Consider the following 17075-nt stretch of genomic DNA (forward strand, 5'->3'; position numbering starts at 1 on the left):
TGTTTGGACTTACTTAAGCAAAATGTGTTTACACTGGTTCATCTCTTAACAGTCCTTTAGACTCATAGTCCTCTCTGAACGTCATTCTGTGCAAAATTGATGGTCTCTTTGTACAAAATGGAGCCTGCCTGTCCCTGCCAGCAGTGAACAGCCATAGCATTTGTCCCAAGACTTTGTCCTTTCAGATTTACTGCTGGCTGCCTTTTGCAAAATTATTGCTGCAGTTCCTGGAGCTGGCAGTTGTGAGGACAACTTGAATACATGGAAAAGTGCTGTTTCCACTCATTCACTGGGCTCTCTTTTACACCTAATGAACTGTGGAAGGAAATCTTGTTTGTTAAAGCATGTTAGAAATTTTGTATCACGGGCATCACTAGTTTTTAGAGTAGTGGAAATTTTTAAGCTTAGGTGGCTACTTGCCTTAAAACAGCAAAAAACAACCTATGATGTTGAGCGTGACCTATACACTGAATTCATTGAGGCACTTTGAGCTCAAAATATACTTGAGTGTCCAGACTTAGAACAGAAAAATAAAAGAAAATTTTCACCGGAGCTCTAGTTGAATTAGTATGAACTAAGGCAGGAACAAATGCTATATTTTCCCCCATGACTTTCCTATTTTGTATTTCTGGTGTTTTTTTTAAGTTGTCTTAAAGAACAAGTAAGTTTCAGAGGCTTCCACATTTTTCTAGTTTAGAACCATTTTGCTTCTATTGTCAGAGGCAACACAGCCATTTTACTGTCCTGCTTTAATATGGCATTTTAAACACTTAAAACTCCTTATAAATCTGCAAGCAGTCCTCTTTATTTCCTTCCTGCTCCCCACTTCCATTAGTAATCCTTGGCAGTGATTCAGAACCACCTTGCATTCGAGATAGGGTGATTGAGAAACCAACAAAAGCAAGAGAAACAGAGTGAAGGAAACCACTGGCACCCACCCCACAGCATGATGGCAGCAATCCGTGCTGCTGCCGTCACTCCAGGTTACAGTAAGAGTTTCCATCAGCCAGGGAGCACAGTTCCTGGCTGCCTAAAGAGAGAGGCAGTATTGTCTGTTGAAACACAAGTCTTGAAGCCAAACACCTCTTGAGATATCTTTCCTCTTCTCTGACTGATTCATTGTGTGGCTGTGGGCAAGTCTTCTTGCTTATTTCCCAGTCTCTACAGCAGGCAGCTATTAAAATGCTACTTTGAGAACATGAGTTGAAGTTTTTGAAGCACAGTGTAGTACTAGGTATGGTTTAAGTTATTGATCAGTAAGCTGTACTGTATTGCCTGTTGAGGGGGGCATCCTGTCTCTCCAGTTAATTGCTGAGGTTTGCCTCTTGTCTGGGGTGGCACTTGGTAGATGACAATGGCAGTGTGAAGCTGTGCACACTGGTAGCGCAGTTCGTGCCAAAGCCAAATCTCTCACCAATTTCCAATCTGCATATCTGTTCTTAGAAGTACATGATATATTAATGCCTCCAGTAAATTACATATTCTTTTCAAATGCGTGAAGCTGACAAATCTGGACTATCAGAAGCAGTCTTCAGAGCTCAATAGGCTGGTGTGCTAGAGAATTCTGTACAAACAGACGTGAAATGAAGGAGAGAAAAAAGAAATTGAAGACTAATGGGAGGAAAAAAGCACATAGTCACTACATAAGACCAGGCAGTTGGAAGTCATGGAGGCTTTTTGTGTTCTCAGTTGCTTATTTTACCAGGGGGACACTTTCAGCCTGAGGTATTGCTTGGCGTTGGATGGAGAAACAGAACAGCGGGGGGACCTGCTGATGCTCAGCTTTGCCATTCTCAATGAACATCACTTTGCTCAATAGAGAAATTACTGCAGTGGCCTTCAAGGAACAAAGGCATCGACTGGCCACAAGCAGTGCTGATAAAACTGCCTCTTTAGAGCCTTTTAGGTTTGCTTTTTCTCCACTTTTCACACAACTCTACAGGTCATTCAAGTGAAACTGTATGAAAATGCCAGCTAAGCAGCCATGTTTATCCCTTTTTAAAATTTGGTCAAAGAAGTCATTGTTCCTCAGCTCAGGTCTGTGCCCTTCAATATGGAGAAATGTGAAGATCCTTTTAGACATAAAAAATCTAATCCTCCAGTGTTGCAAAAATGACATTAAATCAATCCAAGGTTTTTTTTATAGGCAAGCCATATTTTAAAACAGCTGAATAATTGTATAAAATAAAGAAGCATATTGAGGTTTAAAATGCCTCATTCCATTAATGCTGATTTTATTGCATGACTATCGTGACATCAGCTCTGTAAAGAGCAATAGCCCATAACAATTTACAGAGAGATAAATTCCTGTGAGGCCTTCTAGCTGCAACCTTATCTATGAAAATGAAGTTATGCACCAGAACCCTTTGATAGATTGTTTCCATGAAACTCAGTGTAGTTCACTTATTGCTGAGAATCTTGAAATGTTACGATAATAGTTCAGCTGTGAAGAAATTTTTGTTTTGAAGTAGTTAAGACAAAATAAAGTTATTTCAATTGCTGAATCACTTTCAGTGTTCACTTGCAGAGAGGAAAATTGTTTGATGTGCTAAAATTAAAAAATGGACAAACTGATTCCAATTTTTGGGGGTTTTAAAGAATTTAACTTAATTTTAAGCATTCTGGATGTGGCTCCTCAATCTGTCCTGCAAGCTGTCTTACCTTTTGATATAGGCCAGGCATCTTCTCTAAGAAAGTTCCAGTGTATTAATTGTATTTTTAGTTTCTCTTGTATACATGGTGTCTCTGTTAGCTTTCTCTGTAGTTACATTCAGTTTTGTTCTGAGCTACAGGCAACCCTCTTTAAAATTATATTCTGATAAAGCCCTATGGATTTTAAAGGTCACATTCTTTTCTCAGATGAATACATCATTCCCATTGATTCACCTGCTGTTTCTACAAACTCAGAGTATTACTGATGACATTAATTATGTTAATATTCCAAGGGTTCTTTAGCACAAGCTCAGGCTTTTCTAACATGCTAAATTGTGAGGTGCATTTAAAATGCAGGGAAGATGGGAGGAGTTGAGTGTTACTGCACTGGAAAAGAGAAAATAATTTTCTTTGTGCAATTCCTGGTCCTGCAAGGAATGATGAGTTTTTCCAAGTTATTGATTGTTTTACTAGCTAGATTGTAAAGCAATCTCCAGATGTGATCACATGTTGTTTTTCCTGCTGAGGTGTTGGTATAAAGGAGCTCTGTCAAGGCTATTGAGATAAGCCAAAGAAAAACCTTAAAAACACAGGCAGCAGAAAACAGCAGAAAGCCACTACATTGCTTCAGCTTGCTTTTATTTTGGCACTGTTGTCTGGTTCTAGGAATCTTTTTAACATCTGTCTCTAGAGGAAACAAAGCGTGTTTTTAATAGTAGCAAACAGATCTGGCTCAGAAGGCAGCTTGCTCGCTCTGACAGGGGAATCTGCTCCCCAAGCCAGTGACGTGTGTGTAGATTTGATTTGGAGCTTTTTCCCAAACTTTGAACAACATTGCATTCATTGTACCACAAGTACATTTTGGGTTTTACTTTAAATTTTTTGTTAGGGGTCTCAGATCTTAGGTATGGGGTTTGGTTTGAGATTGGAAGTGGTTTAGTCTCCCTGGGTTGAGCTTAGTTCCCAGAGGAGTGCCTGGCATGCTCTCCAGGAGCTTTGCCTTGTAGGCTTTGCTGGTGTGCCAGGGTAACAGGGCAGTCTCTTCATCTGCTGCAGGCAGGAGCTGCTCAGGAGTGTCACACACTGCTTTTGTCTGAAGGAATCAAAGGTTACTTGCAAATGCCTAAATCAGTTTCTATTGCTCAGCAGTAACAAAAATTGCTGGACTTTCTAAGAGTTAAGCTTTTTCACACTAGACTCATCTGAACTTCATCTGACTGCATCTGACTCATCTTGAAGCAATAGTGTCTACATCCCTGATCAGCTGCTTGCAAACCACTATAATTTATTCTTTTTTCCCTTTTTCCTTCCTGCTGACACTTAGCTTCATCCTCAGTAGGTCTCTAACTCTTTCTTTTAAAATGTACATCCATTTATTTCTTGCTCCTTTGGTTTGAGGGAGAGGGGAAGAGTCAGTGAAATGGAAGTTTGGCTTAGCTGGCAATACTTGTGGGTATTACCAAAGAAACAAAACATTCTCTCACCCTGCCTGCCCATGCTGGACACTTCTCCTTCCAGAGTCTAGGAGCTCTCCATCTTCATTGTTTTATTACAAGTACCTGCTTTTGTTAAGACTATTGTAAGTGTCACGAATTCTGATTTAAATATTTAAGTTTTGGAGAGATTTCACTGAATATTTTCAGACAGTTAATTGCCAACAGTGAAAATTAAACACTAATTTAAACTCTGCCTTATTTTGCTACCTGATGTCACTAGGATGCTGTGGTGTAGAGATGGATGTTGTTCATTTTGATGAAAATACTGAATAATATTTGTGTCTTTCAACCCAAACTGTTTGAAGACACACATGTTTCACTGGTTAAAATTTTTATTAGCAAATGCTGAACGTAGGTTTACTCCATTTCCAGTGTTTGTAGAGGTAAACAGGTTCTGTACTTCTCTAATTTATTGGCACCCCATTGCAGCTGATCTGGCTGTGAACAGACCCAGGCTGCATTTTTGTTGCAGACTTTTGCAGTGTGCCTCAACATGAACCCTGCTAAGTTGAAATGTATTCAGAGGCTCAAGCAGGAAATACTTGGTGTGAGCACAGCTCAGCTTCAAAATGGTCACCCAAGGTGCAGGGAGGATGTGACATACAGCAGGGAGTACTGGAGCTTCACTGCCCGGTGGGAACGGTCAGAACTCTGTCTACTTAACACAATGGAATGGAGCAATATTAATTTCTTCCCTTTTAGCATAATCTGTTGCAGCTAAGGTAAGGTTGACACGGTGTGTAGTAACTTGTGTAACTGTCTTTCCAAATATGGGCCAAGAGCAGCTTAATCCAGAGCTGTCTGATGGACGTTAAATGGAAATTTGTTGTGTGATACCAGATGTGTGCAGGCACACACAAAGATGTAAGGCAGAAAGTATAAAGGGAAGTACAAAGTATACAAGTATATGATATTGTGTTGATCTTTTTGCTGTGATGCTGTAGCTGTTAAATATATCCCTCTGATTACATAATTTTCTGTGAAATTACTTTGTTGGTTGCTGAGGATTTTTGCTGCATTTTGTCATGTGGTTCACATTAATCTGTGGATCTCCCTGGCTTCTGTTGCACAGCAATTTGTTCTGTACAGGAGACATTAAAAGCACGCTTTTTTACAGCAAGTGAAGGAGTGCCAGGAGTGCTTTGAAGGGATAATTGGCTTCCTTCCATTTGAGGATTTAATAGAACACCTTTCCAGCACCTCCCATCATTTTGGGAGCACAGTAATCCATATCTTGTGCATCACTCCAGGAAAGTTGGTGTATAATAGATGAGTTTTTTTAAAGTTCTGCCCCTGTGAGAACTGTCACATCATGTTTTCTGTCTAATCAGGAACTCAACGAAGTGCATTGCTTTCTGAAAGCAGAAGTTGACAGTTACTATACCCCAAGGCTCCAGTAATGTTTGCGGAATAACTTCCAGTTTTTTGTGTGTTGGTATTCCTGTACACAGAATGGATGGATGCTCATTCACTAGATAGGATTTTGCACTGAATTTCATCCTTAGGCTAGGAGGAACACTGCCAGCATGTGTACTCGTGGTTTATTAAACCGCAGACAGCAGCATTTCTCATGAGTGTGACAGAGTGAATTCAAGAACCTGAATCAGCAGAATGTCTGTGCATATGCTTAAATTTAAGCACACAGTTAGGAGTTCTGTGGAAGAGGGATTTGGGAATTGTAATAAAAAGTGAGAGTAGAGATGGCATAAAGTTAAAGGATGAATGGCATGAGTGGAGAAGTGTAAGGCTATTTAGGTGGTCTGCTTCGTAGTCCTGCAGTTTGGTAGTTACTTTGCATAATTTATATTGGTCCTTATTCCTCAGACTGGATTGAAACAAATGTAAATATTCTTCTGGGAAAATATGTCTGATAAAAATATAATCCCTAAAGTTTGATCTTTATTTCCCTGTAAGGTAACATGCTTTCCTATGCCATGACTGCCTGGTTGTGTCTGCTTTTCACAACAGACCATGTAAAATCAGGAGTGAAGGTTGGTGCGTCCTGATCAGAAGCTTTTTTTGGTCTACAATAGAGATTGTTGTCTGAATTGTTCAGGGCTTTCAGCTCCACCTTCTCCCAGAGGACAGGTCTCATTAACATGTTACTGTTGAGATGCTGTTTACACCTGGCAGGTAATGAACTGTTTTTAATGTTGCATTTCATGTGAGAAAAAAAAAAAAAAAGCTGGCAGGGATGATGAAAGACCTTCCTTCTAGGAGTGGTTATGAACATTAGCCTTGTTTTTATTATGAAATATAAGAATACAGCAGTTTCTGAGGTTTTTAGAATGGTGTAGACATGGACTGCAAGGAATAAAATGAAAAACGATCATTTTAACAGGAGAAACAATACCTACTGTTTGCCACTGCCTTTGAAATATTCAATGCTAAACATTACAACATACAAATAATAGTCAGGGAGATTGAGGCAGAACTTCTTATAACTCCATACTACTTTATGATAAATTTTGTTTGTACTCATTCTCTTCCTCAAGGCTACTCTTAATTACAAGTATGGTAATACAAGGCAATCTTTTGCAAGGCTAATACACTGAAAGATAAGGATGTACATGCTGATTTGTTTGAACCCAGTGATCTCTATGACAGATACAAAAAAGAAAGAACTTCTGACATCATAGGTATTCAAGAAAGCAAAATTTGGATTTAGAAATGCACAAACCATTTCCCTTCATCAAGCTAAGCAAAGTAGGTCTGTGAGGGAGCTAATTCATGTAAAGTATATAAAGCAAGTCAAGTTCCAGCTACTACAAAGCTTTTATGTAAGACTTTGCTGACCCAATAGGTGGTGGAATATAAATAGATCAACAGTACACCCTTCCTTCTGCCGTTCTACCTAATCCTTTCTTGCCTTCAGGATTGAAGAGTATTTGATCTACTGAGTCTTAAATCAGACATCATTTCCAAAAAAACCCACCCCAAGCCCCCAAAATACAAATTAATGAAAATTTAATGGTCTAAGAGTGAGAAACTGAATTAGGAATACACTAATGTTCTTCCTTCAAACCCCCCCCCCCAACATATACAAACTTCACACAGCTGGAACTGCCAGGCTTCCTACTTGCCCTGTCAAATGGCTTAACATGAACCTCTTCAAAAAGAGTAATTGTATCAGGCCAATATGAATTTACTTTCTCCTTCTCAATAATGCTTAAAATGCCCTCTTCATTCTGCCTGCAGGTCTCCACTGCTGCTCAGGAGGTAGAACACTCTTTATTTTTAGTATCAACAATATCTCTCCTGCTGGGGTGCAAGAATCTTAAACCAATTAAACACATTAGAAGATAATAGTGTGTGTGGGTTTCGTTCAAGATCTCCATTTTCTTCGCTCTGGGGTATGATGTATTACCAGCCTTCCTATCCAACATGACAGAAATAGTGTTGATAAGCTGCTAACTAGGTAAGCAGCACAGCTGCTGCTTTGTCAGGTATTCCCGTGTCAAAAAATCACTTGTGATGGGGTTTGCTGCTTTTTTTTTTTAAATTCCATTAAGGTTTATACATTATCTCAGTTTTGACTAAAACTTTTTTTCAGATGCCTGCTTCTTTTTAAATGTTTATTTTTAAAAAATAATTAACCTCTTGTACATGAAGTGTTTTTTCCAATAGAAAGACTGTGTGTGTGTCCATGCTTTTAAGATCTGATGATTTGTTCTTCCCTTTTAATAATGTTTAGTTACTGGGAAAAACTTGTGAACTGGCTAGTGTATTCTGATCCCTTCAAATATGTCTGGGTCCACAATTTTTTACTCTTTGTATACACTCTGATTAGCAGGTTGATTTTGTTTCTTCATTTGCAGAAGTTGGAAAAGAGTGCCCTGAACAGCACATGGATTTGTCAAGGTCAGGAAGCCTTTGACTACACTGACATTAAACCTTTATTTATTTGATAAGGAATTTACACAGGCTAGCAATGTTCAGATTGTTTAAATACAAGATATTTTCTAGGAATTGTTTCATGCATTGCATGAGGCATGGTCTCATCAGCAAGAGTGGAGCCTTGAGCTTTTTATTTATTCTTCATCTTGAATTTGACAGTCATAATACAAAGCATGGGGCAGGCTGTCCTGCATGGATTTACTTTTACAGTGGAACATCCATAAACAAAATAAAGCCAGATAGAATTTATGGATGTCCAACACCCCAAATGTTAACATACATTTTAAACGTTAGCATTGTTCAGCACAGCAGCATAACTTGTATCACCTTTCTTGGACTGGATTGAGAGAAATCCTGATAGAGAGAAGTTACAGAGGTCAGTAGTGTACAGTAATGTTTTCTCTCACCAGAAATAGTAGGTCACTAACACTATAACTGTGTCTTTCAAGTAAGGATAATAATTAAGCTGTCAGGCTACTTCTCACTGAAGGGAACTTCTGATATAATACTTTTGAAACTGGTGAGTGTGATTTTAGAGTGCTCCAAAAATTAACAGGGGAAGAGGAATGGGAAGGCAAGGCAAGTCATGACAAGGAAAAGGAATGGTCCATTAGTTAGAGTACTGATAGAGCAGCTGAGAGGCTGGATCAGTTCCTTTAGAGTGCTGGGTTTGCTGTCCTGGTCAGTCTTTCATTTCCAGTTCAGAGGAACTTGGTTAGTGCTCAGTTTGGCTCTGCACAGCCTGCGGCCAAACCTGGAGCTCATAACTCTGACTGATACTGATAGTGAGCAAACAGTAAATAAATACTTGTGAGAGGACCATTTTTTAAAGGTAGTACAGGTTTTTGATAATCAAGTGCCCAATTTACTAAATTACTGTTCAGCTAATAGTTAAGAGTGTTTGTGTGGCAGAGTATTGGGAAGATAAACGAGTTTGTCCGTGAGATGCTCAGATTGTCTCATTTGTTATTTTCCCCTTGTACATGGCATTTGATAGATGGCACACTGCTTTCTATGCAAATAGCTTCACCCTGGCTAATTTGTATGTTTGTGTGTGGGAAGATGTATGGAAAAATGTTGGGTTTTTTTGGCATTTTAAATTACTGTTGGGGCAGTTCCATCCTGCAGGTTGTGTTGGCTGAGGACATGGAGTTTTTCAGCCAGCACCACATGAAGTGCCCAGCCCTGCTGCAGGTTCTTCTTGCCATTCTGCTGTTCACTTTCTCTCTCTGACTCCCTGCCAGCCCCTGTCTCACTTGGGTTGCTGGCTGGGGAGAGAGCTCCACTTTGAAGCTTCCTGCTAGGATATGGAGGTGCCAAACGGGGCCCTGGGAGGATGCTTTTCATCTTCTGCCCCTTTCTTTTTTGCCTTAATCCCAGAACAAGTGGTAGATACAATGTGTTTGGAACAAGCCTAGAAGGACATGACCAGGCTGCCCTATGTTCCCTCTTTCCATTCTCTAAGTTGCTGCTAATCTTTATGTGAACAGGCCCTGTGCACACATTCTCTTTGTCTTTTCAGTGGGGCATGGAAAGTCTTACCAGCGTTCAGCAAGGGGAACAATCCTCACATCTCTGCTGAAGCAGCCATCTTCTCTTCCCCTCCTCCACACACATAATTTTAAAACAAATGTTCGTCTGTGATGCAAAATTTGCTAAAGCATCTGTTTCTTCCCGGGAGCTCTGGAAAAATGTGATCAGTGTGATGAGTTTGTGTGAGTCTGCCTGGAAACTGTGTGTTAGAGGATGAGTTCAATATGCAGATCTCCAACAGCTCCTATTTATACCCATGTCGAGGTCCATATTGTCCCTCTCCTGTCTCTCCACCTCCCCAGCCAGTTCCTTGAGCAGTTGTTGTAGGCAGTACTGACTACGAAGGGTGTGCTGCCATAATGCAGCCAAAGGGAGTTCTGGAAAGGCTCTGGTTTGTGTGGGCTCATCCCACAGATCCTGCTCTGTTCAGTCTCTGGCATTGACACTGGTGAATCCTCAGAGCCACCCTGAGGAGCTGTGGAGCAGGAGGGCCTGAGGCTTATGGATGGCTTTGTCTCTGTTCAGGATGGCATCATGCAGGTGTGCAGGCTCCTTGTTCTGAGCTGCCAGTGTCTGAGTTACCCTGAGAGAGAGATTTTTCAAAGGTGTAGTTAAGGTCATTGTTAACTGTCCCTTTGGAAATAGGAATATTTCCTACTTGCCTATAGATTTATTGACTAATTCACTGATTGGGACATTTTGGAAGCTGGCACAGCCTCACTTGCTGAGAGTGAAAAGAGAAGATCTCTCTTTGCTTAGCACTCAGCAGCTGAAAAATTCCAATGAGTGCCAGTTACACGGTCAACAGCAAGAGAGAACAACCCTTGATATTAATACTTTGTAAGCTAAGAAAACAAGCTGGATTGAATGTTATTCTTTTTCTCATGTTATGTAGAAAGGACTCCTTTTCCTAGCCATTTTCAAATGCTGGAGAAGAGCATTGTTTGTGTAATAATCTGTTATTGTTAGCAACGTTCTCGCTTCTCTGCAGCACATTGACACTGCCTTTATCCTTCAGAAGCATTGGAAAATGATAAATGAGATTAACAAGCTTCAGTCTGAAGTGAAAACTAAATCTGTGGCTATATAACTCTTGTTGCATTCATTCTGGTCAGAGGTTGGTTTGTTTATTTATTCTCAGGGAAAAAGCATCTCCTCTTCTTGGCCTGCTGAGAACCAGAAACCATGACTGAAACTCAGCTGGAGTGGTCTATTTCAGAGCTCAGCAAAGAATACTACACACAGCATTTAGGGATATAGATACCTTGTTTTCCTTATTTGCTTCCCAATCAGAAATTGGATGAACCTTCGGGATGCAGAAACAGGGAAAATCCTCTGGCAAGGAACAGAAGATCTGTCTGTACCTGGAGTGGAGCATGAAGGTACTGTGTGACTTCACTGTGCATTTGGGGCTGGGTGGTGCTGCATGTCTGGGTCACCTGAGTTGCAAACATACCCCTGCTTTGAAGGACAGATGTCACCTTTGTCACTTGGGCAAATCATATCACCTCACTGTGCCTCAGATTTTCATTGCAAATAAAACAGGAACTGTCATCTCCATCAGAGCAACTTGGGGAATTAATGAAAACATACTCTGGCCTGAGATTAATGCCCATTGTACAAGGAATAGTTAAGATCTTATCTGGTGCACAGTTCACTCATCCATCTAGAAGATGGATGACTGCAACTGTGATAGATGCAGAGGAGAGCTATTAGGAGAAGCCACTGAAAAGATTACAGATGGGAGGATGGTCTTCCTTGGGAGAAGAGACAAGAAAAGCAGTTCTTGTATGTCTTAGCTAGAAAAGAAATCTGAGGTAGATAGTTTATGCTTAATAAATAGACTGAGAAGGAGGGGAGACATCAACAAAGCAGGGTAATCTGATGGTGAATTAAAAGGTGTGGGAAAATGCAGTTCTGCTACAGTCCTGCAGCAGAAGCAGTGAGGACAAACAGAATAATTGTTCTAAAATTAAATCCATATGTGTCTTAAAGTCATTATATAGTACTTGTGTGTGTGTGTGTGTGTGTTCTGTGGCTATTTAGGGCAAATCAAGTCTAGACACAGCAAACAAAGAACCAAATATATAGCAGAGTGAATAAAATACATTTTCTTTAGGCAGGACTTCTATTTGCTTTTTAAACATGACTTCTATTTTATTTAAGTACAAATTTCTTTATAAAACGAACTCTTACGTTTCAATCATGATACTGTATTACTACCTTAATTTACTATTACCACTTACATGAAATAAAAACAATATTAATGTGGTACTGGATTGCTGCCAAAGTCTTAGCATTAAACTGCCTTAAGTAGTAAAAATCACAGCCTGAGCACCTGAAACCAGAATTAATCATCTAAAGCAGCATTTGACAGCAGGCGCTTTTCCAGTCATCTCTATTCAGTGACAGGCCATTTGAAACTGGGAGGCAATTTGGAAGATGCAAATCTGTAAAGTTTGGTTTTTCCAATATACAAGCAAATCTTGGGTTAAGCTGCTGAGATGTAGCTCTTACAGAATCCCCACAGCCAGCTTGCATTCATGACATACAAATAGTCCTTTCATTATCTAAGTAAAGGTGTAGTTTAAAGTGTAAAATCAGTTTGGCTAAGATAACTTGCTTTCTTCAAGGTCCCACATATTTAAGGTAGCTTTATTTAAACTAAATGCAAACATAATTATATTAATATTTTAATTGAATTTCAGTTTCTAACTAAAAGATTGGACCCAGAATTACTTGTGAGTAAATAAGATATGTGTCATTCATCACTTTCTAATCTAATCAGCATTAAGCATCTGACTACATGTATGTTAACTATGTAAGTGCTTAAATAAGTGTGCAGGTATAGTACATCCTCAAGTTAACAAAAAGCACTAGTAAATACAGGGTTAAGTCTATGCTTATCTGCATCCCAGCATGTTTTAAAATGGATTTAACTGATGAGAATCAAATTTCCTTCTTTTCTACTTTTAATAGGAAAAAAAAAAGAGATAAATAGAAGTAAAATAAGCTTAAAATAAATAATTTCAATTAAAAATTTACTTGATGGTATAAATGTAAATTAAAATGTCTTAAATCAGATGTTTAAAGACAACACAGTCCTACTTTTATTAAAAAAGTAACTATTTTTTTGGTAGTTTTATAATGTTAAAGCAAACATTCTCAGGACTCTGTATTGGGGATGAAAGAAATGAAATCACTAAATTGCAGAATAGTTCTAACTAGTCATTTTACTCTTAACTGCAAAGGGATGTTTATCCACAGTTGTGTAGTCTGTACTGGTGAGAGCAGTAAAGGATGGTGCTATGCAGGTTTTTATGGTGCAAAAAATCCCATAAAAATAATTAGAGATCTTTTATATTTAAAACTCTTGCCTTACACTTCTAATTTTCTTTTTAATCTTTTTTTTTTCTTTTTTACCAAGCTGTGTACTTCTCCTTGGGATAGGATGCTGGCTCACATTCCCTAAGCCTCCAGCTCTTGAGATTGGTGTCATATCAAGGTCCTACTCCATAGAACTGTTCTATATTAGATAGATTTGCCTGGGGTTTGGGAGACTTCTGCATTTGTTAAACACCAGCCTGCTCCCTGCTCATGGATGTTTTGATATGCCTTCCATTTTGGAACAGTTTGGCTCATAAAGCACATGCCAGCTGCCTTCCCTCCCCTCTTTATTTCTAAAAAATTCACATGAAACATTCTCTAAGATGCAGGAAGGAATTATGCACAATCACACCACTGAAGTATGACAGGCTTGGGAGATTTTTACTGGTCTGACTCCCCCCTCATATTCTCCTGATTAGGACTCATAGTCAGTGCTCTCAAACTGTCCCTTCTCTTACTCCTCCGCCTCTAAAAAATCATCTTGTGAAATATCTACCAGGTACAGTTTGTCACTTGCTGTTGGTGTCTCACCCATTGCAAGAGCCCAGAAACCTGGGTTGTCAAATTGCTCTCTTAAACCTTCCAGAGTAGTTCTGGCTTTACAGCCTGGGCAGGTCTCAGTGTTAAGGGAATAGGCATTTACTTCTACAGGACAGTTCCCAGAGCTCTGAGATGGCTGAGGAAGTGCTGCTGGGCTGAGAAACACACGATTGGGGTTTGCTCTGGGAATGCACAGTCTGAAAGGGAAGGAAAAGTGAGAAGGGCTAAGAAGCTTGGTGTGCTAAGCAGCCCTTTGGCTGCCAGTGATCTTCAGCACAATTCTTAAAGTACAAATTTAAGTTGCATCTTATATTTCAACTTGAAAAATTATGGGGTTTAGTAAAACACAACTAAGAACCAGGAGTCTGGTTCTGAGAGATGAGTACTGTATGCCTGGTTCTGTCATAAACTTCATTTTTGGCTGTGGGCAGGGTACTTAAGGTATTTGCATCTTTGATTCCACTCTTGCAAATGTAAAAACAAATGTCAAAACAAAGTCCTTTGTGTTTGCATTTTTCCTGCTGCTATGATCTTGTATTAGTCCTAATCATTATTTCCAAGTACAGAATAATAGTACCTGCAGAAGCTGGATTTTATTGTGTCCAAATAATGCTTCTTTATCTGTTTCACAGCTCGAGTTCCTAAAAAAATCCTGAAATGCAAAGCAGTATCTCGGGAGTTAAACTTTTCCTCAGCAGAACAAATGGAAAAATTCCGTCTGGAACAGAAAGTTTATTTCAAAGGGCAGTGTCTAGAAGGTATGGATGTGCTCTGTGTGCTGCAGCACAGGGACTGACCCCCAGCAGGGCAGGGATTAGAGTGACTAAAATGGGTTGAATGTGGTGATTTTAATTTTTCAGAGTAGCACTGAAGCTTTCATCTTGTCAGGACTAATGGGCCACAGTATTAAGGATTGCATTTCATAAGTGTATTAACACTTTGTTATGTAAGCAAAAAAGCTGGGTAATCATGCCTGAGGGCATAAATCCATCACAGGCTGCCTGAGGCAAGGAAACAGGCTATTTCAGAGTCAGCTATTACTGCAATTCCTGGGTCTTCCTCAGAGTGCCAGGCTGGAGCCTCTGGTTTACCTGGGTTACAGCAGTGCCAGTGACCCCACAACTGCACATCTGACCCCCCTCACCGCAGTGCTGCTCTTACTCTGGGCTGGAGGAGGGGCAGATAAAACATTGAGCTCTGTGTCTTTTGGGCAACCATTTGCACACTGAACCTCAGCTGCATCCCAGGATGTCTGCAAGAGGAGGAGGGTGGTTTCCCTGTTCCCAATTAGGTGTGTTGAAATTTTCACCAAATGCCACGGAAGTGGTGTGACCTCACCAGTACCATCAGCTATTTTAGAAAGGGAGTAAGTATGTGCTCTAAGAGGAGGGCAGGGTTCAGTGCAGTTTAAGCTGTACAAAATAATTTAAATGTAAAATGTTGGCAGCCCAGCAGGACAGTTTAGGGAGTTCCCTGGCCTGTCACGTGAAGAGCAAAAGGACCATTTGTGAATTTTCTTCTTTCAAATGCCTCTGGATTTTTTTTTTTTTTTTACTTTGCAGAATGGTTCTTTGAATTTGGTTTTGTGATTCCTAACTCCACAAACACTTGGCAGTCCTTGATAGAGGCAGCACCTGAATCACAGATGATGCCAGCTAACGTTTTAACGTGAGTGCCTTGGGCTTGCAGAGTCTGAGAGCAGGCAAAGCAAAAGCAGTGCATGGCATTTCCTTGGGGGCAGCGGTGGGAAGGAGAAGAGGGAACTGCTACCAGCTCTGAATCATCTCACTCCTGTTAGTTGTTGAGAGATAAAAGGGGTTAAGCCAACCTCATTACCTTCCTTCCCATAGGTCCAATTTGCATTAATATAGCAATAAAGGTTTGGAGAAAGTGAAAATGATTCTTTAATAAAGTTGTTTAATTTTTTTGGAAGGTGAATCGTGAAAGGATTTTAAAATGTTTTACAACTTAATACCCCTTACATCCAGGGGAAAAAAAACAGCAGGTTTTTGGGCCATTTTAAAATCAGGTATTGATCATTGACTCCTGTCCAAGGTAGTTCAGTTCATGCCATATATCACCTGTAGTAGCTGCTCTAGTGTTTGTTTCATCACTCTAATATTTTACTGAGCACTGTGTCTTTAACATTGGCTTATACACACTTAGTGTATATGCATAGATACACATTTATATACACTACGCACAGAGTTGTATCTGGGGCTAAAATACCTTTAACGGGAGGAATCAGGAATCAGTCATTTTACAGTCACCTGCAGGAAGATTCACACAGCCTCACAAAGTCTACTTCTGGCTCTGTGTGAACATGGGCTTCTGAGCAGGGCAGCGATGCCTCGGATGTACCACAGTAACATGTGCTGGGCATTGCTCGGTGTGGGCAGCCAGGCTCCAGCTTTGGGGGGATGATGGAAAAGGCTCCTGGAGGGAGGCTCTTGGGAAGGGTAACCATCCTCCCTGCAGTGCTGGACTGCCAGAAACAGAAGGGTTTGGGAACCCTGCTGCCAACAAGAGGCAGACAGGGAGCAGCCAGTCTCACCGCAAGATCACTGTGTCCTCTGGAAGATCTCCTTCTCCAGCATTTTCCCTCTCATTCCCTGTCTGGAGCAAAGCCAGTCGCATAGAGGAGGCACTGGGATGGGAGCTACCGTCACCGATTCCCATTCACAGCACGTTTCAAAGAGAGCAGGCTTGGAGGAGAGCACCAATGTTCCAGTAGTGCTCCTGGCACAGCCTGCTCAGAACCTTGGAGGTGCTGCTTACACCCTCAGCTCCCAGAGGCACTGTCAGTTCAGGAGGAGCCAGATTTGGGAACCAGAATAAAGAAACAAAGACATCTGACAAGTTGCTTTTGATCATCTCAGGAATTGAAGACATTTTCAGGACTGGGAGTCAAGAGAAGTTAGTTTTCAAATGACCTTGAGGATTTTCCCATGTCCCATTTGTTCCCTGAAGTGTGTCCACTTGCAGTGGGGAGCCCAGGTTTCTCTCTCCTATTTAGAGTTATCCTAAAGTCATTCTTGAGGCTTTTCAGTAGAAACCCCCCCCAGCCCAAAGAAATCCATAGGGGAATTTATGGCCCAAAGAAGTCATCATTTTACAGCTGCCAAGATTTGGAGAGCCCCATATTTTCTGATATTCCCAAAGACCTTTTTGTCTTGGTGTTTCCAAACAGGAGAGAATGGAGATGTGATACTTGGTGCTAACCAAGGCACTGTGCATGAAGAGTTCCCCAGATGATCAAGTATCAGATTGAGGACATTCCCTGACACTTAAGTTCAAGTGTTGTCCACACCACAGCAAAACCTTACACTCTTAGCAGGTCCAGTGTTACAGTCACCAAGAGCCACAGTGGAGGTAGAACTGCTGCTTTGCTTTTCAAGATCACACTGCTTAGGTGTCCAGGTGTTATAATGGTTCTGATTTTATGATTCAAAATCTCAGAATTCAGCAAGTTAAATTCCCAGAGATTCTGTCACACCCAAATCCACATTTCCATTGCCCTTTGTATAAAAGATACTTGTGTCTTTGCATTTAAGCACTTCTTAAGGGAAA

The 17075-nt window shown here is 40.4% G+C and overlaps 1 protein-coding gene and 1 long non-coding RNA gene across 2 annotated transcripts in view; one reads left to right on the forward strand and one right to left on the reverse strand.

Moving 5' to 3' along the window:
* Nucleotides 1-17075, forward strand: part of PDE6D (phosphodiesterase 6D) — a 34757-nt gene that overhangs the window by 16624 nt on the left and 1058 nt on the right. The window contains exons 2-4 of the mRNA XM_068200548.1: nucleotides 10872-10960; nucleotides 14138-14263; nucleotides 15068-15173. Coding sequence (XP_068056649.1) covers nucleotides 10872-10960; nucleotides 14138-14263; nucleotides 15068-15173 — 321 coding nt within the window. The remainder of the gene's footprint in view (nucleotides 1-10871; nucleotides 10961-14137; nucleotides 14264-15067; nucleotides 15174-17075) is intronic.
* On the reverse strand, nucleotides 6812-10512 carry LOC137479881 (uncharacterized). Its single transcript, XR_011002573.1, has 2 exons — nucleotides 10275-10512; nucleotides 6812-10235 (listed from the first exon to the last, which is right to left on the reverse strand). It is a non-coding gene; the product is annotated as an uncharacterized lncRNA (long non-coding RNA).

This window comes from Anomalospiza imberbis, chromosome 10, assembly GCF_031753505.1.
Source record: "Anomalospiza imberbis isolate Cuckoo-Finch-1a 21T00152 chromosome 10, ASM3175350v1, whole genome shotgun sequence".
Lineage (NCBI taxonomy): Eukaryota > Metazoa > Chordata > Aves > Passeriformes > Viduidae > Anomalospiza > Anomalospiza imberbis.